The 25,519-nt window shown below is 45.4% G+C and overlaps 1 protein-coding gene across 1 annotated transcript in view; it reads left to right on the forward strand.

Annotated features, from left to right (window-relative positions):
• The window catches only part of GAP43 (growth associated protein 43), a 57,491-nt gene that overhangs the window by 25,925 nt on the left and 6,047 nt on the right, over positions 1-25,519 (forward strand). Inside the window, exon 2 of the mRNA XM_005486136.4 lies at positions 3,957-4,584. Within this exon, the coding sequence (XP_005486193.2) occupies positions 3,957-4,584 (628 nt within the window). The remainder of the gene's footprint in view (positions 1-3,956; positions 4,585-25,519) is intronic.

The following is a 25,519-nucleotide window of genomic DNA, read 5'->3' on the forward strand; positions in this document are numbered from 1 at the left end:
CTTGAAACCTGGAGGTGTGGCAGACAAGCAGATGGGGATGGTGAAAGGATCATCCCTCTAGGACTGGAAAGATGCTGTGGGCTGTGTAGATGGAGACATAAATGTGTGCTTCATAAAGGCAGAGCTTTGCACAGTGGCTTCATTGGGTATGTGAGGATGGTCTAAATGAAAAAAATGGACATGTTTGACTATGTCCTTTTATAGATCCATTTAGCTTTTCATCCACCTGCCTCAGTGATACCATTTTGCCTTTACAGAATCTGTGATTTATTTAAAACTAAATGAAACAGAGGACATTTGCTCTGTGTAAAATAGCAATACATTGCATGTACAGTAATAGTATCATGAATATATAAGTATTAAGTATTAGTATGAGTTTACTCTACAAATAGATGTGTAAATGAAGGGGAGGGAGGTGATGGAATACTAATATCTGAAACCTATCCCTACCAGACCTGGTTCCTGGCTGAGAACTCTAGATTCCATGCAAACACTAGTAATAAGAGTCACTTTATTCAAGCCACAATACTACAGACAAGATGTCATGAATGCTTGGGAGATAGATACGACAGACAGATTTCTTGTTTTCCACTGAGATGGTTTTGAATGCATCCTGGCAGGGCTGACTCACCCTTTTAGCTTTCCAAGGAAGACAAATTGCTTTCCAGGAGCTTCTGCTGCATACAGGTTATTTTTGAGTGCTTCCTTAATTAAGGTTTATCTGCTGTGCACATAATCCATAGATGAAACACCCTTGGGGCTTTTTTTTTGTGTGAACCGAAGTTTCCCCCTGAACAACCTGTTTCTCACCCAACCCATTGTTACACAACACGACACACATACTTTATGAATACCGTGTCCTACCCTAGAAGTAGCTGCAGGGCAGTAGCATGAAAAAAAAGTAATTTCAAATGCCTGGGATGCTTTACTGGGGAAGGACTGAATAGAAACAGGATTCCTGAGGGCCACAGTTGGCAAAGACAAACCATTAGTACATTTCTTTCATCCAGGATCTTGAACTCCACCTCTTCCCCAGTCTCATGTTTCTTATCTTTTGTATCTGAAATTATGCTGAAAGCACCCTACTGGAAATACATTTTGCAGTTGCACAACTTGGGATCTGGCAAGGACTCAGTTGGATGTCATCCCAATTGGGAGAAGAGGACAATGATGTCATCCCTGGAATCGCAAAGGAGCCTTTTAGCTCTGCTAGAAGGTGCAGGTGGGAGGTTTGGTCTGATGTTCCTGGAGAGAAGTGCTCTCCCATCCCCTGCCAGGTCAGGGGCTGACAGGGATGCAGGGCCAACCCTGTGCCTCACTGTGTCCTGGGCCCTGGCTAGTAGGGGAAGGAGATAAACTTTTACAGGGCTGCATAGCCTGGGTAACAGAGCAGCTCCTCTGGAGTCAGAAAGTCAGGCATGCAGCAGTCCATGACCTGTAATAGCTGTGTGGGTTGGTGTAGGAAGTATGTGGGATGTGAGAGCAACAAGGCCAGGGGCAAGAGAGATCTCCCTTCAGTCCAGGGATTAACAATTCTGCCACATTCACTAATGGTTTCACAGGAATCAGGCGTGGGGACTGGACCCTTAAGGCCTTATAGCTGTGTCTAAACTGTCTTTCCAGTCTCCCAGTCTTGCTGCTATTTGAGACTAGTCTCAGTCCTTGGGGAGAAGGAGTCAAAGCTACAGCATTTAAGTGTCCTACAGTTCTCTGAAGGAGTATCAGTCTATTTTCATGTTGCTGTGGCTACGGTGTAATGCTGGCATATCCAAGATCTTCTTAAACCAGCTAGTTCAGGTATTAGGAGTTAGGTTACCACAGCAACACAGGATTTACTGCAAGATGCAAAACTTGTCTAAGGAACAGGATGGATGAGCCTGTGTGGAGCTCTGCACTATCTGGCTGCTTTAAACATACTTCCAATTTGGTTCCACCTCCTTGTGCTGAAGTAGGCTGAAAATCTTACCCAGATGCTGAATGACAGTGTTGAGCTAGCTTTGCAAGACACACGAATGGTTGCAGTCTCTTGGTGCCTGTATTGTCTTTGCATGTAACCATCACCTGCTCTCTGACAAGCTGAGACAAACAGGAAAAGCCCAGTTTCCATTCTGTGTCATTTAATGCACTTGGGGAAGTGTAGACATGATGCTCAGCCTTGTGATTAGTGCAACAACCATTTTGTCCCTGGACATGGTCAGGAGCAGAAAAACTCCTTGAGCAGAATTCTGTGTATTTACATATTCATTCACAGCCTTTTTCACCCCCTACATAAGCATCCTGTGCCCCTCCCATCTCACTTCCTGCTATGTACAGGCCCATCCACATCCCTGCACAGCTGTGTAGGATGGCTCTTTTCCTTGATGATTTGGGGATGCCGACTCCTTGGCCACCACTTAAGGAGTGTTGGGCACCAATGCTAGGGTGAGGGATTTGTGCTCACTGGGGACCCAGGGGGACATAGGGAGTACCACCTCTGGCATGGCAGTGGACACCAGGTTTGTTCCCTGGCTGAGCATCGCTCCCATGTTTGCTTGGCCCTGTCTTGTGCTGTGGAAATGATCACTTCCAGTCTGTTTCCCAGGAATTGCTGCTGCTGTGGCCACTCTTCTTTCCCCCTCTCTACAGTCATGTTGTTTCCAGTGGCACACTTGCACATTGTAGTGGCTTCTTCTCCCTTCTTCCTGCCACTCTTTTCCTGAATGTGTTTGTAGGTTGTTCCCTCTCTCTTCTGGTCTGGGGCCTTTCCCCAGATGGCATATACCAATTGCAATGGCCAAAGGAGTAATTCCCACTTCCCACACAGGAGTAAATGCTTCTGTCTTTCCCAGTTAGCTTATTTTCTCTGTTTTGTGATCTGAGCCAGTGATGGAAACCAGGTGCAGACAGCAAAGAGGCCAGCGGCTCTGCTTCCAAGTAGGTCTTTTGAATGCTTCCCAATGGGACTATTAATAGAACAGTGTCCTTTCATCAATATGCTGCTGAGCTGTTACTTGCCCAAGGCCTGCTAAATTATTGGGGGGAAGCATGGTCTGTCCTGTAGATTCAGTGAAGGTTTATAAGCTGAGCATTATCTCTCTGCAGCAGACCAGCGTGAGGCACAGGCTCTGTTTTGGTCCCATTTAAGACTTTAATGCACGATTTGAGTCTAAAAAACACAGGGAATGCCTGTTCTTTGTTGTAAGGCTGAATTCCCCCCAATAGTTGCAGAAATAATAATAGTCAGCTGAAATTGGAAAGAGTGATAATAATCTGCCCATTAATCCTTCAGTGAAACCTCGAGTGGAGAGCAAAGGCAGAGCTCTTGGAGCGCTTGCAGGCAGGGCGTTTGTGAGGAGTACATCCTGTGAATATCCCTGTGTGTCTGACAGCATGGAGCTGCAGCGGGGCGAGTAGCAATCCCATTCTCTGCTGGCAATCCCAGCCAAAAAGCTATAACAGACAAAGCACTTGGTGTCATTAGAGTCACACACCTGCGAAACAAGGTGTCATTAAAAAGAAACACCAACTTGAAGCAGAGGTGAATTTGGAAGGACTGTGAAAATCTGCCTCAGGAGAGTTTTTTGAAAATGAGTAGGGGAAAAAATTGGTATGTTTCAAAATGAATGGGAAAATAAATCATGGGAGTAGAGACAAGCCAGCTGGTGAAAGCCTTTCCACACAGCCAAGATGGTCTCAGCATTGCTGACAGAGATGATGAGGTGCTTTAAATTTCTATTACAAACCTCTGGGTGGAGGTTTGGCTGGGGACGTATGTCAGTCCAGCCTGAGGATGAAATTAGGGCCACCTGGCTCCAAACCCATACCAAATGGAAAGGCTGCTTTGAAACTTTACACCGGTTACTAGGAGAGGAAAGTGTGATATTCTCAATAAAATTAGAGCATCTGCTACACCTGTAGAAATCTTAACTTATCTCCCTCTTTTCTCCTCTGCCCTCCTCCCTTGTTCTTCTTCAAAGGTTGAAAAAAATGAGGACGGAGACCAAAAGATTGAGCAAGATGGCATCAAACCAGAAGATAAAGCTCATAAGGCAGCCACCAAAATCCAGGCCAGCTTCCGCGGACACATAACGAGGAAAAAGCTCAAGGGAGAGAAGAAGGGAGATGTCCCAGCATCTGAGACTGATGCCGCCGACAAGAAGGAGGAAGGCCCTGCCGGCGGAGCGGCCGAGAACAAAGAAAGCGAGGCTCCTGCTGCCACAGAAGCAGGCGCCGCTGACAGTGCCCAGCAGGGGGAGGGCAGCAAAGACAGCAGCGCGCCAGCGGAGGAGAAAAAAGGAGACGGAGCCGCCGACACGGGCACAGAGCAGCCAGCCCCACAGGCTGCCACTCCCGCTGCCTCCTCGGAGGAAAAGACCGCTGCTGCCGCTGCCCCCGAAAGGGAAAGTGCCACTAAAGTTTCCACTGATAACTCGCCGTCCTTGAAGGCTGAAGAAGCCCAAGACAAAGAGGAGCCTAAACAAGCCGACGTGCCTGCTGCTGACACCACTGCCACCACCACCCCTGCCGCAGAGGATGCTACTGCCAAGGCAACAGCGCAACCCCAAATGGAGACAGTGGAGAGCAGCCAAACCGAAGAGAAGACAGGTGAGTGGTGCCTCGCTAGGGAACGGGCCTTTCCAGAAGTGGATACCTCCCTCAGTCTCCCGGGAGCAAGAGCTGGTGTGGGGACTAGATTAAGAGTTAACGAGGGAATCCCCTTGCTAGTCTTTTGGGGTGAGGGAGATTAATTTCTTGCTTAACACCCTCTTTCTTGCTTCCAGTCAGCTTTTGGAAATACTGCAGCTCCTGCTGAGGTTCCTGTTCCTCTAGATGGAGGTGCCATCAGCCCTTTTTCCCATGGCGACAGGAGAGTGTCTGCCAGCTGGGAGGCATGGAGGGAGAGCTCCCCAAGCTCTGCATGTGCTAAAGATAGTGATGAACCTTTTCAGTCACACTAGCACAGGCAGCTCCAGTGGGGCAACTTGGCCGGGTCATTGGAGGCTTCCAACTTTAGCTGAAAATCTCACAAGACAAAAGCTCTCTCATACTGCAGGAGCCCTTGCTGGTGAGATGGTCATGGAGTCAAAAGGGTCCTTCTTCTATCTATATGGATGAGATTCTTAGTGCAACCACATCCTAGTCAGGAACATCTTATTATCAGCAGTGCTCATAGTTCCATTCACGCTCGTAGGGTTTCTACTGCATTCTACTTGGAGTGCCCATGCCATGCAAGCTTGCATCAAGCTTTTAGACGTGTCAGCTAATTCAGACAGGGGTAGCAAGAGAATCAGATAGGGAAAGGAAAGATTAAGGGCCTGACAGCTCAGTAAGTGAGGGGAGAAGAGAGGAAGAAGTCCCCTAGGAGATGAAGTCCTCTAGAGAGGAGAAGTCACTCTAGGAGATGTTTGCAATTCCTGACTGTTGACCAAGTGCAAGTGTGCTTAACCAGTATCCCTGAGAAGGGTTGAAGAGTTTTGACAGGCAAAAGTGGACATTTTTTGACAAACCTATAACACTTACAAGCCGTAAAGAAGAATTCATTATAAATTGTGATGCTGAGCTGAGTAGAAAATGAATCAAAGATCTGAGGATACTCTCCTCTCTTGTTCTTGACCTTTCTTATTTTATCAAAGAAATAGAAGATAAACAAAAAAAGAAAAGATAACATTGGAGATAGGCTCTGCATGAAACTCAGTTAAGAGGCAGTACCAAGCAAAACTGGCCTCCACATTAATGAACTATTCTGTTGTGGGGAGCAGCCTGCATTCATTAGCTTGCTGGGAAAAAATGTTGCATACCACCTTGATGGTCATAAACAGCTTGATGCAAATTCTAGAGAGCCTCACCACCCAGTCTTGTACTTACATAATTTCTCCATAATTTCATTTGGACCACTACTCTTCCACAAATTGCACCTCCCACTCTCCAATTAGGCTTCCAAGCTTTGTAGCTACCCTGGGGCTTCAGGCAAGTCTATTCCTACTCAGCAAAAGTGGACAGATAGGGAAGAACAGATATACAAAAAGACAAATGCTGGGAAAGGAACTAATTTGTGATTTGAGAGATAGGCAAGGAGAACAGCCTTCAAGACCATGAGTCTGAATTGATTGTACATAACTACAAAGGGTTGCTGGTTTTACTTCTCCTTATTTAGAAGTTTCTAGAAATAAGCCTTGAAATTGAATTGTCTAGGTTTGCTTTTTCTTGTCCAAGTCTCCAGTTCTTTGTTCTTACTTTATATGATGAGTTAGATGGCAACAGAAATGTATTTAGTGATTAGTGAAATGTAAGTTGCTATGTTGCATGCTGTACTTGTGTTGGTTTTATACTTGGGCAAAGGTATAAACATCAATGGCAAGAATAGGGCAGTGTGAATCAGTGTTTTGGGGTCCTCTGTACACAGGATAATGAATGCTAATTCCCTGTTATTTAATACCTGGGATGCCTTTTTCCTAAGCTATAATGATTCTGCTTTGAATTGACATTCCATTTTTATTTAGATTAATCTGCTCTAATGGAGGGAGGTAGGACATTTATAGTAGAAAGCTATTTGATTTTAATTTTCATTTATTTTGACTTTTTTAAAAAATAGTGGAACTCATGGAAAAATAGTTTATTTCCATGCAATATTCTGAATCATTTTCAGATATCCTCCCCATGCTCTTGTTGGTCCTAACATCATTTAAACTGGCCAACCATTCATGGACACATCATTTAAAGTGGCCATTTAAAATGCAAAATTTAATATGCATTTGCACGTGATACTATCACTTATGTAAACATCTAGCCAACAGAGGAAGCTAGAAAATCTACAATCTAATATATATTTAAAAATGAGTTTTCAGTGATCGAGTGTTCAAGACCAGTATGTGCATCCATTTGTACTTATTCAGTATGCATGCAGTAACACTCAAGCTTAGCAATGTTTGCAGAAAGCAAACATGGAAGGTGTGTGGCCAGAGTCAAGCTGATAGCCTCTTTAAAATGTTAATGAATATAGATTTTTCTTGAATTCCTATTCCAGTATGATATCAGCCTTCCAGTCACAAACCTGAACAGCTGGCTAAGTGACCCCAGAGTCATCCAAGAAAGAAATGCAAAAAAGATTAAATAGGTCTCCTTGTACATCTCTCTGAGGATTCCAGGCTGTGCTCTGCAATACAGAATATTCCTCTGAAGAGCATCATCACAGGACAAAATTCTCCACAGACAGGAAATTTTTCCTGACAGAAAGCCTGTGTTTTCTTTTTACCATCTTCCTCCTATTAGTCTCTCATATCTTTAAAGCTCTCTGTCTCTCTTGTTACTTACTCTTTCCATAGACTTAAACACATTTGCCAGGTCTCAGCCTTTCTCCCAGCCTTTCCCTGGCCAACACAGCACTGGTGAGTGCTGGTGTGACTGTGATGGTCATTCATGAAAGAGGGGACATCTGCCACTTTGGTGCTCCTCCAGCTCAGGGACAGATCCTCTTTCAGCTTCATCTGTCCCCTTGGCCTTCAAAGGTCACCTCTTATAGTTTCTGCGATCGAAGACTGGCACAGAAGTGTGCAGTGTCAGGCTGCCAAACATAAATCGAATTGGCTCCTGGCCAGTGTCACCAGTTGGCTGGTTGCCATGGCATGCTTGGCTGATGCTACCCTGAGGCGTGCCGACCGTGCTGCCTTGGGGTGGTGATGCTCATCTGCCTTGAATTTTACTACAATGGCTGTGTCATGCTATCTGTTGATACCTTCCCTGGTGCAAGCAGAGCAAAAGGCAAGGGCATTTAATTCATACCCAGGAGGGATTTTTGCCTTTATCTAAGGGCAGGGTAGAAAAAGACAGGGTGTGGGGAAAGCAATACCTAAACCTGATAAAGAGCACTGCACAGTTTTTAATGCTTCTGGAGTGGGGAGTGTTTTTTTTGTACCAGTCAGTAATTCCCCTGACAGTCCTCACCTCTCTCCTTGTTACTGAGTTCTACATGCTCTATCTGTCTTTTGGTAATGGCCTAGAAAACGGCTTCAGACAACTGTCCTGTATCCAATGGTGGTTGTTCTGGGACCCAAGGCATTCCCAGTCATACAGTAGGGCAGTTCCTAAACTATCCTCAGTGTATGTAAAAGTAAAAATTAGATGGATTCCAACGTGGGTAAGGCATGAAATGAGTCAGTGGGCTTTGTTCAGTGGCATTGAAGGATTGATATAAGAAGGATGATCTCTCAAACCTCTTCATGTCTTTTGGTGGATGGCAGGAATGCCAACAAGTTGTCTTGACATCTGAGCATCCTTGTCAAGAGTTAGATTTATAGGTTTTCTTCTTATGATCCAGCTTTTAGCTCTTTGGTGTTGGTATTATGCTTAGATAGGCTCCCTCAGATGCCAGCCTACTCAACAGGACCGAATCCAAAAGTGATGGGGGGAACTTATACATTGCATATGGATGAGGAAGTGAGACTTGTTCTAGTCATGGTTGCATTGGCTTAAAGCCAGAGCGTCTCCATGAAGGTTACTGGAAAGAGTCTGGTAGTGCAGCTGTGAAATGAAATCAGCATCCTGCACAGCAGACTATGGAAGAAGAGGAGCTATGATGTCCTCCCGAGGAGGAGAGGAGGTGAATGTCACACAGTTTTAGATTCGATTTGTACTTTTCACAAGTTTTCAAGTCTCATCTCCAGATTGGGTTGGCTCTCACATCAAAGCACTCCCAGATTGTCAGGTAAGAATACAAAGCCCAGAAATGTGAAAGAGTAAATTGTCCTAAGGAAACAAACGGATTTTCTTTTGTTGGGCAGTGAAGAATGCTTTTCCTGCTTCATGAAATAGCTTTACAATGGAGCAGCTTCACAGCTGAAATGAAAAATCAGCCAGGTGACAAGCGCTTTGCATGTAAGTGGGCTAGCAGTTCCCTCAGGGCCCTGTATCCTGCAAGGAAGGAGCACTGGGAGGCACCATCTTCCCTTCACTTCCTCAGAGAGAGCAAGTCCCTATGGATCCTTTTTCATGGTTCACAGTTGAATCAGTTCTTTGTTTTCAGTTCAATCCCCATATTGATGGAAGGACAATACTTGCTGCACTTTGGGAGCACTGGCTGTATAAAGATTTGGAAAGGGAGTCTGTCTATTGTCTTGTAGCAGCCAGAACGTGCAACCTGCACTATGCAAGAGGATTGCAGCTGTGTGGCTTGGAATCTCAGCTTTGGCTCACGAGTAGCTGGCATGAGGCAAAACAACCTCCCAGCCATTCCTGTTCGAGGGAGCTTATCTCTGCTGCTACACCTGGTAGCCAAGGAAAGCAATGCAAATACAACAGACTTTCCATGACTGCCCCAAAGGGAGCAACTCCAAGCAACCATGGCAGTGTTTTGTTTTTTGTTTTTTTTGTGTAGTGCTACTCCAGCAACAAAGTAAAGACTATATAAATGCAGTTTAGATTACCTGACACATGCTGAAGTATGAAGTCTGTGTCTAGTTCCCAGTTGCTTTGAAATTTTATTCTTTGCATTGTGTCTACATGGGTATAAACATTGCCTCTTTCATAGCTGGGTTTGCATTGGTGCAAACATCCATGTGAGGGGCAGGTTGGAATGTCACAATTTTCTTACACATAACCTGATAAAGGTGCAAAATTTCCTCCTCTATTGCAGTGCAATATTGTCTCTTGTCCCTTGTAAGCCTCAGGTCTGCTGTTCCTAATGAGGTGCAGTTTGCCCTGTAGAGGTGGGAACTGCACAAGTGGGCCAGTGGTAAAGCAGTACTTGACTTTTTTTAATGAAAACATAGGTGACATTAAGCATATTTACTGTGCCTCCCAGTTGGTGTAAGCCAGCTCTGGAAAAGGCCCCTTAGGGAGAGCAAGGTAACCATTCCTTCACACCTAAGAGGTACCAGTTTTTCTGGAACCTCGGTAAGGACTGCATGGACACTCAAGGCTGGTTACTGGAGTCACTGCTTATTTTGTGAAGGCTGCAAATTACAGGAAAGGTGACAGCAATCTTTCACCCCTTCTGGTTGGCAGCTACAGCTGTTGCTCTTCCAAACCACACGTACAGGTGACAATGTTTAGGGCAGTGCCTGCTAGTGTCACAGTGTGTGCCATGTTGTACAGTAGTCACTCATGCTAACACATGGCTCTCTACAGCCAAGAGCAGTGGTCAAACTCCACCTAGATTTTGCTCTAAATCACTCTCATTATGATGTTTTCCACAGTGTCCCACTGCATCTGCATTCAGATCATCTTCAGAATATACTCCATAGGAAGAAGGCTTTCTGTCATAAATGAAAAACAAAATTTCTGCTGAGAAAGGCTCAAATAGCAGACCTGTGGACAGTCTAGACAGAGACAGTGAAATTTAACTGATGACTGTTTGCTGTAGATGCCAGAAGTGCTCTGCACCACTGCCAGTGTCATCTCTTTACACTAGGATCAAGTAGGCTGGACTTTTCAGATACATATGAGCTTGCAGAATATCAGCTGGGATTTACAGCTCCAGGGAGCTGAAACTCAAAAGTAGAAATACCGACTCTGTGGTACAGATGACTGCCATATGCAGAGGAAAAGGATTTGTAAAGTTCACTGGGTCAGCACAGTCAGATTAGTTAGACATTCCTCAAGAGCTATTTAATAGGTGCATTAGTACTGGATTATCAATGTCAGTGCAGTGATCACTTCCAATCTCTGTGGAAATTTCATGGACTCTGGCAAGGTGAAGTTGCACTCACAAGGATCCATGCAAATAACTGGTAGAGGAACACAGAAATTGCCAATCTAGGTCAGAGCTAATATCCATTTATTGCACTGTTCTCTGTGGCCAGCACAAAGCACTGCTATGGGCAGATCCAGGGTAAACTGCTTCTCTGCTGTTGGGACTCATCCCTGTCTTCTACAGTCTAAGACCTGGTTTAACAGGTAAAGCATGATGTATTCTCTCTTTTGATACTAAATCTAACTGTGGTGTTGTATGGCATATATGTGTGTCTGTGTATGCACACAAAATATCTGATTAAGTATCAACAGCTTTCCCAACTCCAACCAGCTGTACAATGGCCATAAAGTTCAGTGATAAATTGGCCACCATTGCCTTAAATATCTTTCTGCACTCATGCTATGTCACAGAAACAGCAAAAGCCTGTGATAGTCCTACTTCATGCCTTTGATTATGGTAAAATAGCATCATACAGTATGCATTTATGCACAGAGGGCATAGTCTCATAGCCCTTGTGTTCATCTCCTTCCTGAAGAAAACGCAAGCATTGCTTTCGACTGCTTTTTATATTACATTATTCCCATGCTTTTTAGGAGCTCTGTTGCTTTTCTCTGCACTCCCTTCAAATCTGCAAATCTATTTTATGAGATGGAATGACAGATAGTCTTCACATTAGTCCAAAAAAAGCTGTAACTTTTTACACATTTCCAAAGGGCATTATTTCTTCTGTTTTGTTCCTCATCCCAGTCCTTGCATACACCAGTCTCTTTCCTTTTTTGCAGACAGCTACTGTATGAGCACAGATGACTGCAATGACTCTTTTTGTAAAGACACTACTGAAATATTTTATTTAGCCATATGATGTTCTGTGAGACTGGGCAGTGGCCAAGAGAACCAAGGAAAATTTAAGCAGTGACAGAAGGCTTACAAGTCAAGCCACTGGCATCAGCTCTGTGGGATAGTTTCCACCTCCAGTGCTGGACCTCCAATAGACCTGTGAAAGACCATATTACACAAGCTCAATTTGAACAAGTTTCTGGACGCAGTATTTCTCAAGACTACATTCATGCTGCAAGCTTGCTTTAAAGAAGGGCTTCCTCATTTCCTACCTTTCCTCTCTGGATATCTTTCAGGCAGAAAATAGACGAGATATTAAAAATAATGTATGTTGGAAACCCAAATACTGGAGAGTACTGCTATTGTGTGCTTTGCTGTTCTTTGAAGAAGAGTCCAGTTTGGTTTTGCAGGTTACTAGAACTGTGACTTCTTTCCTACTTCTGTATTCCCTGCCAAAGGCTTCCTTTACATATCCTTTAGCTCTCATGGCCTGTACCATTTAAGAGCCTTGGTTATATAATCACCAAATGTGAATTGGTGAAATGTTTATTTTTTCTTGCTGTGTCTTTAACTACATCAGTGTCAGCATGGGACATTGGAACAGAGTAGAAAATCTCAGCTGAAGTCCTGGCAATCAGGAATCTACCTTGGACACCTGCCCTTCGTCAGGCTGTAGTGTAGTCAGGAAAGGAGCTATGGAAAGCTGGACAGGGTCCAGGGATGTAAAGGAAAATGCTGTTCCCCTAATGACCAGAAAAGTGAGACTCAGTACTTCATGCAAATAAGTCTTAGATAAAGGTCATAAGGTCCCAATTAGCCAGTGTTCAAAGAATGACAGACTTCCCAGCTGTACCTTGAGGCAATAGCAAATGAGTCCTCCTTTCATTATGAAAGAAAGCAGAAGGTGGAAGACACTGTTCAGCCTCTCCATCTTCGTTCAGCAAAACACAGTAATTGGTAATGCTAGTAATGATAACTGGACATTACCTGTAACCTCCAGGGCTTAATGGAGAAGAAAATCTCTCTGACATTTGGAAGAGCATCCAAATCCCAATGCTGAAGTGGGTGCAGTGGTACAGAACCATATCTGATAATGCATTGCAGGTACAGGAAAGGGGATAGGAGAGCAGGAACAAGAGCGGTCACCATTATACAGGAGCATTCCTCAGTGCTACTGACTTTGACAACTGTCTTTGCTGCTGTGAAAAATGTTTCAAAGACTGCTTGATAACCACTTGAAGAGATAGAAGATAGAATAAAGTAAAATTAATTTAAAGTTGGGGTGGTGGCAAGTACTTGTAAAAACCTCTTTGATGTTCTTAAAAGCATGGGGCACACATTGATTTGTAAATGACACAAGCCCCTAACAGGGAGGCGTGAATGCAAGCTTGTGTGGACTAAGTCCATAATGGTCTAGTTTTCACATTCATATGGGACTCCTTTCCATCACTGAGTGTGGATTTAGAAAAAAAAAAAGAGTATGTGTTCCAGTTTAGACATCCCGTGTTACCTATTCTGCTTATGCAAGGCTGGAATTTCACCTGTGATTTCAGCCTCAGTGTCACAGACAGTTCAGAATAACCTCTGGTCACTGGTGCTGAAGCAAGGAATATGTCAGAGGAGACCAAACCCTGGGATTGGGTTTGACCCCCTTCAGAAATACTTGTGTGTTGAAGGAATGTGTCTTAACTTAGATCTTTATCTTAGATCTGCTCACAAATGATCTCTATGTTTGTCCCCCTGGAAGGCACTCAGGGCAATCTTGCAACATTGGTCCTCTGCTTTCCCTTGCTGCCAGAAGAGGTAGAAATTCCCCACATTCATGGGATCTGATCAGAGGTCTGCTACAGTTCATAGGAGCAGCAGTTCTGTTTGGCCCTTTGTCTGCATTCAAATGAGTCCATTACTCAACAGGTACACCAGGGATCCAGGTGGTGAAAGGAGGTAACTTCTTTATTGCCAAACAGCGAGGAGGCATGAGTGATCTTGATCTTGCAACTCTGTTCAAACACTGCAAACAGGTTTGGCACCTGCCTTTAAGCCTATCTCTGGGGTTGCAGATGTGTTTCCACAAAGCCATCCCAGTACTGTTGCCAAGCCTTTGTTGGGAGACGTAGCAGTGTGGCCAGGCCTGGTGCCTGTTTGGACTAAGCTTGACCTCTTGTCCATGGGACATCCTCTCCCAAACACAGCTGAGGCCCACCAGGAAGGCACAGGGAGGAAATGCTCAGCACTGCTGCTGAGCAGCAGACTTTGGTCTCCAGAGGAACTAACTCAGCACTGTTCACTGCACTCAATAAAGAGACAGAAAATGAGAATGAAAATGGTTTTTTGTGCCTCAAGATAGAAACCTTTTACATTGCTGAAGCCAAATGACTACAAGAAAGATGGATGGAGTCACTGATTTTTACATCAGGGAAGAAGAAGAAAATTCCAGATGCTCCTAACTGATGTAGCATGCAACTACTTCTTGGCCTCATTTCTAGCAAAACACATTGACATGGTTCTGCCAAACAGAAGAGATAAGCCTGATCACAGTTCAAATCACAACTGTGCAGGGCTTCTGAGTCCTGATAGATTGGAATTTTTCTGTGATAATCTTTTTTTTTTTCATTAAAGCACCCTTTAATTATTCAAACCCAAACATATTATATACCATTTCTAGGAATTATGAGATTTTTAGAATGAAGTGGTAAGAAAATCTTTGCCTGCTCTTAGAGTAGCTAGCATGTGAGGGTCAGGTCCTCCCTGAATGGGGCAGGAGCCTTATGCTAGAAAGCTGAAATCCATTGAGCTTTGCAAGCGAGCCATTGGGCTGCTAGACACATTTTCCCCTGATCCCTCCTGCTGGAGCTTTTCCACTTTGTATAAATTATTTATTGGTTGCTGGAGCCAGGATGTGGCATTTGGTCTCCCCTATTCCAGATGAGTGCCCTCACCACTGGTCTACAGAGTCAATGTTTTCCTCTGGCCCAATAAATATTTAATGGTTTATGGAAGTGGAACAGCTCCAGCAGGAGAGGAAGAGTAAGAGAGACGTGTTCATTCACATGGATACCTCACAACATTGCTCTGTGACCAGCAGGCAAGACCTGAGCCAAGGACCTTTATGGCAAATAAAATCAGCAGGAGTAGACAATAAGAGCACAAAATGGTGGGGTGCCACTTCCTATGCCTCAGTGCAATTTCAGAGCAATGTCAGAGCAGCTCAGGCGTGATGAGTTCATGCCTCATATCAGGCCCTCTCCTTGTGACCACTGTTGTCCAAATTACAGTCCTCAAGCCAAGATTATGTGCTGCTCCACCCTGGCCAAAAACGTTCAAACTCTGCACGTGGAAGCTGTGGTAAGTGGCAGCTTCCATGAACCTGTGCAGATCCAGGCTTCATGGCAGACTTTGGCTGCACACGGGATGGTGGAGGAGCAGCTACTGCTTGGTCCCACAGCTGAGCCAGGGCCAAGGAAAATGTCCTTTGATGAGGAAAAGAAGCCTTGTCACTACAGACTAGCTCAGCAAAGGGCTGTCTTAGCCCCGTGTAAGGGTATGTTTTTCCACCATAGTGGACAGTACTAGGGAGCTGTACAACCCAGACATTCCTGCTGCTCCAGAGAGGTGGTGCATCCTGGCTGTGGCACAGCTGGCTGTGCACAGGGCATGGGGATGCCTGGCTGTGCCCCTCGGTGGTTTCCCCAGCACTTGCAGCTGTCCCACCAAGTGCCCTCATGTCATGGCTGAATTCATTATCTGCCTGATGGAATTGTTGTTGTGAAAAGCCAATTAAACCGAGATGGCTACTGTGGGACAGCTGCACTGGTTCACTTGGCTCAGCACTCAGAGAGTTCAGAGACTCAACAGTCCCTCTCCAACTGGGAGAAACAGCTCTCAAAACTGGTCAAAAAATAAAACAGAGCTTGCCAAATTTGAATTAAAATCAGAATTACTGATGCAAACTGCTGCCACCTTCACAGAGAAGACTGGTGTTGGCAATAAGAGCACTCATGAGATGTTTTCCAGATAATTCCTCCCTTCCTTCCAGCTGTACAGCTAGGCTCTCTGAAAATGGCCAGTGCCAGGCTCCGGGCTGCCCTGCACCTCCTTTTCTGTGGGGCTGACCACTTACTGGGCAAGCATCACACACATGTGTTCACAGATTTCTTGGGGCAGAAGGAATGACTACACAGCCCAACCCCTTGCCTTAAGTCAAACCAGGAGGATCTGGCCTTTATATAATCTGGGGAAAGTGCCAGCTGCCTACCCAGTTTTGCAGGACAGGCACTGTGACTTCTGATCTTTCCATCCTCAGGAAAGCAGCTGTTAAGCAGTCCCAGACAAGGGATTTCAAGAAGAGGGGAGAATTGCTCTGCACCACAAATGCCGCTCTGATGTCTCAAAATGGGATTTTTCCCACAAGTGTTTGCAGTTCAAAATGCCTCTTCCTATGTCTGGGCTCTCAAGCCTCCTCCTGATGAAATGAAAAGCAAAGGCTCCCAGGAGTTTCCCTGGGTACAGCATGAAGCCTAAACTGCCTTCTGGAGAGCAGTGCCTGTGTATTATCCTGCACAAAACACATTGGGATTCTATGGGTGTGCACCAGCCATGCGTTTGAGAAATACTAGTAATTTCTTTGATGCAAAGAACTGGTGGTGTTGATGTTGCAGCTGCTGGGGACAGTTATCAAGAAGATGGCTGTGGAAAGCCTGACAACAGGCATTTAATAATTTTAGCATCCAATTTGCAGAGCCTTGGTGTATGATGATGGACGGAAACAAACTAATGATCTCTAAATGAAATTTCTCCTTCATTTAAACTCGAAATGGGAGGATGGCAAAGGGAAGAAAAAGAGACATTTTATATCCTCCCCTTGATTGTAATTCCCTGCCTTCAGCTAGATCAATATCATTTCTGCTGGAGATGGAGGCTGCCTCTGGTTTCCATGGCAATGTGGTTGTTGGAGGCTTGCAGGCTCCATGAATCCCCAATTTATCAGCCTTCTAGGCTTTAATAATGGAGACCAGCAGTCAGGCAGCTTATGAATGGCACATGTCTTTTGGGCTGGGGGAAGGGAGGCGGGGGCATGGTTTGTAGTAAGGGCTGCAGCAATTTGTTTTCCTGCCACCGACAGCTGAAGGGGGAGGAGTACGAGGGGAGGAGCAGCACATTAATTCTGGATGCACTGAAGGAATTTCTAGACCATTTTGCCGCAATTACAGAAGATTTCCTCCTTTAGTTTCTTTTCCCTAGCCAGTTTTGCTGGGGAAGGGGAGGAGAAGAGCTTCATAGTCAGTCCTGTGTGAGGAGGTGGGAGCTGTAGATGGAGAACCCAAAGGCTCTAATGCTCCGCACATTTCCTTCCTCTTCTTAACCCTCTTTATTTCAGGATCAGCAGTGCATGAATGCTAGCAGTCTGCCACAGTTTCAGGTTCATTTTTATCCCCTTACTCATCCTACCACCATTGCCAGGCTTCTCAGCAGAGCTGTGAGATGGGCTGAGACGGGACCTCTGAGGACCTGATCTGTCTGTCAAACTTCTGTCACTTGCTGTGCTATTCTCTGTGCATCTGCTTGGCCTCTCCAAATTCAAACCTCCATCCCCAAAGGGCTGTAAGCTTCATTCCCTGAATTAATTACTTTGCTAGGAATGTCCTGACTGTAGAACAATCTATGTGTCACTTCAATAAAGTTCAATTGGCCTATATCTATTCAGGGTATTTCCATTTCTTCCTATCTTTTTTTCTGATTTCTCCCCTATAATCTCATAGGGCAGTTGTTCTAAAGAAGCTAAAGAATAAATGGATGTGTCTTAGAAAGACTTTATTCCTCTGTCCCCTCTCATGCACTCTCTTTCTAAACCATCCTCCAGAATTTAAACCAGGAAGGGAGAAAAGATGGGTGACACAAAAAAATGCTGTTGCATGAGATAGGGACATCCTGTTTTCCAATACATATGCCAAGAACAGCTGTCAACTGTTGCATTCCACAGCTGGAAGGAAGTTAAAACCTCTATATTCAAGCTCTTTGAATCATAAGGTATTTAAAGATTTAAAGAGTACCCTTTCTGGTCTGCAGGATCTATGTGAGATCAACAGGGGCAGGGGAGAAGAGGAGTAAAGAACAACCTATGGGTAATTTTTTCTAAGGTTTTCCTCAGGTGAAGTAATGAATGCAGGAGATAGAGGGGCTGGTAGCTTGGAACCACTCCTGGAGGGAGCCCTTCTGGTTCATCAGGACAGCTGAGCACCTGATTGTTCATCAGATCAACTCTGATCCCAGCTGATGGCTGGGGACACCCTGCACAAGTCATTTCCCATTTCTCCTCTTCAAGCTCCCTAGCTGTGAAGACCATGGAACCTTGGTAGAGGTCTGTTGAGGTCACAACACCTCTGAGGTCACAGCATCTTTGATGCAGTTTGGTAGGAGGCCACTCAATGCCAGTATAAAATATCTGCCTCTAAGGCATCTCATCCTGAAAGAGCTCTTTTACCTTGCCTTTGGCCACTGTTCTACACAGCCTCCCACCTGCCCACCACTTTCTGGTGTGACAGAGCATCCCCACAGAAGCACTGTGACAGATGACACTGCTGCCAGGTGGAGCACTCTGTCCTCTCTGCAGCTGCCTTTGCTTGTAGTGTGACAGTGGCCAAGGCACTGGCCTTGCTAAAGGAGATCTTGCTGTCTGAAAACCTAACCACTCTGGTAGGGCTTCTTCCCGTTGTAGCTGATTGTAACTGCCCAGTTTTGGGTACAGTTTGAAGGGAGTTTGGGACAAAAGTGCTGGTGATAGGCAGCGATAAATGAACAGTCAGCAGTAGGCATGTAGTTTTTCTCAGCTTCCATGTCTGGCTGCATCCATGGATGTGGGAAAGAAGCAACAGTGGAAGAAAGAGAGCTCCTTCTTTCCCATTCTCCAAGATGGAAGAATATTTGCAAATGTAGCTCTAACAGGGTTAACACCTCACATCCTCCTTTTTCTCTCCCCACCCTCTTCCTCCATCACTCCCATTTCTCTGGAGACCTCAATGCTCCCTTCCCTCAGCCGAAGTTGGGGAGTTTCCTCAGCAACCCAGCAGCTGGTGTCTAGACACTGTGAAAGATGCTTTGCAATGGAGCTGTGAGCCTGACTCCCCTTGACACCCCTCCCCACTGCTGCACACCCTGAGCAGCTTTCCCACCATTCCCTCCCTTTCCCTCTACTGCACACATGGATGCCGGTGCAGGCTTGGATTTCCATGGTGGTGCTGGAGGGGGAAAGGCATGGGGTGGGATGAGAAGGAAATCCCTAAGCCACTGGCTCTTCACGCTGACAAAGTGCAAGGGCAGCTGGGGTGACAGAACTGTGTCTGGCTGTCCTCTGAGGATTTAGCAGGATCAGAAAAAGAGGCAGGTATCCAAGCTTGGACCAAAGTTACCAGCTATAGGACTTGCAAAAGTTGTAGTTTTTTGGGTTTTTTTTTCTCCCTGCTAGGGCAACTGAGCAGTTTTTATATGGTTCTAGAAAAAGATGAGGTGGTGCAGGAATAGGAGGCCCAAGCTACCATGTATTGGGGCCATATCAGCATTATTGTTTCAACCCTAACAGGCTGACTTGCTTGCTCCTTTCCAGTAATTATTAGATGACTTCCCTGGACCTCCTGACTGCTACTTGCACTGGGGACATTCCTCCCCACCAGCTTGTTGCAGGGTGTGCCAAGGGTTTGCAGATCCCCCAGGTGCCATGTGCTCACCAGGACCCCCAGGGCTGCAGGAGTCAGTACCGTGGGTCTGTCTCTACTGAGTGAGGGATTCACCAGGGATTTGGGAGAAATCATACAAGTCACTACCCTGGACCAGGCACAGCTACTTCTGTGAAATACCCAATTCCTTCATTTCTTGGTGTTCAGCTGGGACACCATAAGTCTACCAGTTTTCAGAAGTAGTAAGTCTGGAGGGTGAAGGATTTTAGCTCTTCATGATGCATAATAGGGCTGACTGCAATGGGCTAACATGGATCAGAAAGAGAACTGTGTAAGCAACAGCTCTGAACCTGAAGTGTGTCTTGTTTCAGCAGTCTCAGACCTACCATCGTCTGCCTGGAATAGACTTCTGGCTGGCTAGAAGGACAGATGGATTGGGACAGATGAATCAAGCTGTGAAGCCTGGATCCAAATCTGGATCCAAATGTCATTAAAACTAGGAGATGCTCAGGGCAGGGATTTTAAATGAGGCTTTCCAGTGCTCCTTATCCTCAAAAAAAAAAAAATTAAGTAGAGTCATCTCTAGGTCATGTGAGATCTGCATATAACAGGACAGGAAAGCCCAGACTAATATTCGGAAGCAGAGTGACGAATGGATGAGGAACAGGTTTTCAGTTCCATCCCTGCCCAAGCTGTAGCTGGCAAAGGACAGAGAAAGGAGGAAGCACGACAAATGCTAGAGAGAGCAGTGGCTGAGTAGATTTGGGGAGTTCTTCAGTGTGAATGCACAGGAGAGCTCTAGCTGCACAATCAATATCAGCAATAATTATGCAAACACTGAGAAAGCAGCAAAAGCAAAATCTCTGCATCTGTATTAGAATCCCAGAGTGTTGTGCAATTTCTCATCTCTTGGCATTGGCTGTGGTAATTTAAAGATCTGCAGTGGAATTGAGACAAAAAGAAAAATAAAACCCAAGCCACCAGTCACAAAAGAAAAGATCATCAGAGAGGTTGCTGCTGCTATGGTCATAAGCTGATGTCTGCTCTGATTTAATTAATCTTGGCAAGTCAGACGGGAGCTGGGCAGGTCCCAAGAGACAGTGTTTTACCCGGAAATCCACTCAACCTAATTTCACTAATGTAGGGCAGTGGAGAGACTTGGAGGGGAGCCTGCACGCTCAGCCATTAGAGCACAGCGTCGGCAGAGGCAGCTGGAGGCACCACCGTCCAGCAGGACTGCTGCCTGCGTGCCTGCCTCAGCTCCACAGCAGCCAGGGCTGCACATGTTCCAGGCATTTGCTCCCCCAGCAGGCTCGCAGACACAGCTCTCACCCTTTCCAGGAAATAAGTGGAGTGCTGAGGAGCAGGAGCTCTTTAAGACCCTATTGCAGCGAAGCTCTCTATCTCACTTCCATGTTGTTACTCTTCCATGGTGTTTCCCAGCAGGTCCCAGTTGGAGGTGTAGGTATAAAGCCTCCCTTTGACACAGGCCCTTCAGCTGGGAAACACACATCAGCCTCTCCCACCGTGCAGCTCTACCCTTAAACAATTCTGCAGTGATGGCTTAAGGTTTGTCCAAGGCTGCCCAAAAGGTTTCTCAACTTGACTGCATCGTCCAGAGAGCTAAATGGAAGTGAGAACAGTGGCAGCTCAGCTCACAGATGCCTGTCTCTTTGGCAAAATTATCTTATGCTATAAGATAGTCTGGACTGCAGAAAAAATTGAAATAAAAAGGCAAACTAAAATCTTAGAGCTAGAAGGGTGGGACCACAGGACTGGAGTAACCACAAACAGTGCAAGTGATGACTGGTGTGCATTAAAAGAACTGTAAGGGTGGTCATTGCAAGCACAAACTAGGTTGGTCTTGTTGTTAGTTTGAGGTGAATTTTTTTTTTAGCTTTCTGACCTAGCCATTCTTTCTTTTCCCTTCAGGACTGAATTTGGTTTTGCCCCCCGCCCCCCCCAAGTTGGGTGTTTTTTGCTTTATATTACGTCTCCCTCTCCCCTCCTCATTCACTCTCTCATTTTCTGAGTTTGAATCTTTCTTTTTGCTTTGTAGCTGGAGTGCTCTAGAACAAATGTGAATGTGTCCACCTTGGAGATATTCCCAGGCTGCAATTTGTCCTAAAGTAGGCATCCAAATAAGACAGGCTAAGAGACTCTTAGAACAGTCCTATTTATTTCCACTAATTAGGAAGGAAGGAGAGGATGAGAAGATCAGCTGCAGATATCTCTCTGTAGGTATCTGGAGTTAGGTGAGATGTCCCTCCCCTCTGACTTAGCTTTCTCATTTCATGATGTCACCACATGCACATTGATGCTGCCCCAGTCCAGGCCCACCTGAAGAAAGAGCTCATTTCTTCCTGCTTGTTCTGTCCCTTGCAAGTGGACACAGAGGGCTCTGATTGTGCAGGCAGGAGGAGATCCCACAGTGCTGGCATGTTCAGAAGGGAGGCAGCTTTAGACAGGTAGAATTTTGGCTACCTAGGATGAAATGCTTTTGTTCCTCAAGCAGGGAATGGCCTGAATTCTCAACCACTTTTTCATCACCTCTGCAACAAAGTACAAAGTGAATGAAAAATGCCCCAACTCTGCAGTTCTGGCTGTGTAATGGTATTTGTCCTCTGCAAACCCAAAGGTATGATATCCCAGAGTTCAAAAAAATGGAAAATCAAGACTAGTACTGCGTAAAAAGCAGTGTAAGAGATAGTCTCTCTGATGTATGGAATTCCCAGGACAGTTTTCTGCTAATCTCCCTGGGGATACCCTGCCCTCCTTTGCTGGGACACTGAAAACAAGGCTGGAGAAAGCCCAGAAAACATGCTGCAGAAATAGCCTGCATCAGACAAACTGGTGAGTCAGATAAAATGCCTCACCTTTCCTCGTGAATCAGAAGCTGCTGTTAACTGGCCCTGATGTCACTGGGGTTGTGGTGCATTGCCCCCACTGCGCAGAGTGAGTGGATCCTCTTCTTTTTACTGCTGTGGTTTAGCAGTGCCACTGCTTGACTTTTTTTTTTTTTTGTGCTGAATTCTTTTTTCCTTCATGATATTGCTTCTTGGTACAGTTCATTACTACATAATAACACCAGGTTGCTTCTTTTCCCTCATCCCAAAGATCAATGAAGCGCTGGTAAAGCTGCTAGGAAATAAGACATAGCTTAGCAGGGTGTAGCAGAACACAGAGTTTTTCGCCTTAAAGCTTTTCAAGAGAAAAGGAGAGTGATTCACTGAATTTTGTGTGAGAATTCTTATTTTTATTCAAAAAGCTAGAGTTCTTGTTTATATTTAGAATATGCACAGTCCAGCATTTGAGTTGTATGATCCCTCTCTGTTGACTTGAATATGTGATGAAGTGACCTTAAATTGTTCCTGCTGCTCCATGATCCTTGTTAGTCCAGTCTATTTCATCCATGGCAGAAATCAGTGCAGTCTCTGGCCTTCTTCAGCAGAGAGTCATCAGCCTGCTGCTATCTGCTCCCCAGAGAACATTAATGGGGACAGTGAGGCACCTCTGTGCAGTTCCTCTGCCAGCCAGGGATCTCCAGGCTCCATGGGTACTCCCTGGAAATTAGATTTGCCACTGTGGTGAGTTAACAGGGAATAGAACATGGCAGAAAATTGTGTTTCAACTTGCCTGCTTATCCTAAGAGCACGGGCAGCATGGGAACACTGGGAGCTAACCAACATCACTGTCAGCTCCTCCACCTTGAGTGTGAGCAGATTTGCTGTCCATCCTTCCTGGAGTGCTGTCAAGAGCTCATCACTGTAGGAGCTGGACACCACTTTCAGCTGCTGATTAACCAGGGTATCTGTGTGACTTGGTAGTGCAGCAGATGAGCAGGACTCCCAGTGTCTGTCTGTCCATCCCTGTGCTTGCTGTGTTATGTGCCTGTCTGTTGTGCTGTCCTGAGGGGGCTGTGAGACTGCTGACTAAAGCCTGTGCATATTTTTTGGTAGGAAGACACAAAAAGTTTTAAACACAATGAAAACAGTGTCAGACTTGGGCTCCTGAAGCCACGTTATGTCTCTATGTTGCTCTTTCACTCATTTCCATTTATGTGAGAAAACCCCAGAAATTCTGCCTTACTAGAATCTGTCAGAGCCATGGAAGAAATCAGACTTTGCTGCTGGCTAACAACAATCTTTTCACTCAAATTTAGGGGTAGATGGTTGCACACTGGGATTGTACTCTCAGCTTCGTAATTCAATGTGTCTCCTGCTATGAAGAGCAGCACTAAAGGGACTCTCCTCCCTCCCAGTGATCAAGTCATTCAGGAAAATTAAAAAAGTAGGCCAAGCTTTGCCTCCCAATGATAGTTGTTATGATCCTATTTTAATCAGTAGCCTATTTTGTCTTTGGTCTGTGGTGGTAGCTGTACCAGATATAGATTGAGTCCTTGAATAGCATCATGCTTAGCTGTTCTGTATCAAGGGAAGGAAAGTCCACAGATGTTTTTGCTGACAGGGGGTTTGCAGATGCAGAGGCTGAGGCCATGGGGATGTTCCCACAGGAATTTTTCCTTCCATAAAATCAGCAGTCAGAATTTACTAAGATTAAAAGTATTTGAAGGTCCAGAAGCAAAGCCTTTAATGAAGATGATTCAGAATGGAAAGTTGCACACAACTTAAAGGTGATTCATAAGGAAGTGGTGCTTAGGAACATGTTTAAAACCTAGGCTAAAGAGCTGAGGGGAGGAGGGAAATAGGAATGTAGCACCTACTGCCAGAAGCAAATACAAGTCTGCCATCTGATGGCATCAAATGAACCAGGCCAAAATGCATGAATGGTGTCAGTAAGGAAATTTTCACATCCCAGTTAGCATTCTCCTGAAACATGGGTATGAGGATGCTACTCCTCACAAACTAAACACTGGCTACTGAACATCCTCATTGTTAGGCTGACAGCACAGGCCTTGGTGTGATTTTTGTGAACACCAAGCAGCTTTGCATCAGACAGGCCCCAGACAGAGCTACCCTGTTTGGGAGAAGAAGAGAGTTTAGCCATATGGACATAAGCTGGTGGTGCGAGTCGGCCTTAGGCCCAGGGAGCAACCCCTGGCTCATTTTATTTACTGGTACAATGTAGTTTGTTAGCCCATCACAGATGCCAGGAACTGTGCAGGGAACCCACAGTGCTCTGAATGAGATGGGTGCAGTATGTGTGAGACCAATGATATATGGTCTGTTCCACATCACTCCCTCATCCTTCAGTACTTGTTTCTTTTCCCTGTTCCCTGTATCCCAAGTGTTTCTTTCCCCTGTTATTTATCCCAAGTCTGGATTGCTGCTTGCTTGACATCTCCATGGGCTCTGTATGTGTGGGACTGGGACCCAGTGAGGTAAAGGCAGAGATGGCAATGGAGCAGACCAGTCACTACAGTGCACTAAGGCCCTTGTGCATTATTCCATCTTACAGCTCTGCAGCCCTGGGTCCACCACCTTGTCCTGTAAAAAGCAGTCCACACAGTACATGCACTGTTTCTGAAAGAGGCTGGGGACATGTTAGTGTACCCTGGTCAGAGCTGGGGAGTAGAAACTCCAAGATAATTAAATGTGTCCTGCTGCAATGAAGGAGGCATGGGCTAGATGAACCCAGGAGTGAGATCACTCCAGCTTGAGGGGGATTAATTTCATTTGCCTTGTTCTTACTGGCTGCCTCTGCCTTCTCCTGGGTTCTGATCCTCTGTCTAGTTCATTGGGGGACAGCTCCTAGCAGTAGTTTTAGCTTCTCTTGTGAATGGTTTGCCAGAACAAGGTGTCTGACTGACAGGCAGAGCTAGCTCCCAGTTATACTCAGTGCTTCCCCCCAGGGCAGCTTTGCTTTTGAAAGGAGAGACTAGAAAACTGGAGAGATGTGGCAGCCTCTGGATGAAGGCTCCCATTCTTGAAGGCTACAGACATTTCTCTAGATCTCTGTTCAGTGTGAGAGAAGTCTGAGTTACAAGGTATAAAATTTTTTCCCTCTGGGTCTTGCAGGCTTCAAGTGTGTATAGTTTGTTCTTTGTGACTCTCTTTCAGTCTCATCTGGGAGTATCCATGTTGTAATTGGGGGACAGTGTTTGGTACAATCAGTGGGTTCTGTAAAGGGATGTGTGATCTAGCTGATAAGCCAGGAGTCTAATCAGTGCTTCTAATGAAATGAACAGGAGTTGTCTGGGGCATCAGCAGTGAGCGAGGCAGCTCCTTCCAGTGGCACGTGCTTTCTGGCTGAAGGTGTTTTGTGAGAGTTTTGTTACATGTTTGCCTGCTGGGCTGAACCCTGGCATGTTCTTTTCATGCAGCAGAAATTCCAGGGACTCTGAGACCTGGGTGACTTTGGAGAGAGGGAAGCCTGAAGCCATGCA

Source organism: Zonotrichia albicollis, chromosome 2 (genome assembly GCF_047830755.1).
Source record: "Zonotrichia albicollis isolate bZonAlb1 chromosome 2, bZonAlb1.hap1, whole genome shotgun sequence".
Taxonomy (NCBI): Eukaryota; Metazoa; Chordata; class Aves; order Passeriformes; family Passerellidae; genus Zonotrichia; species Zonotrichia albicollis.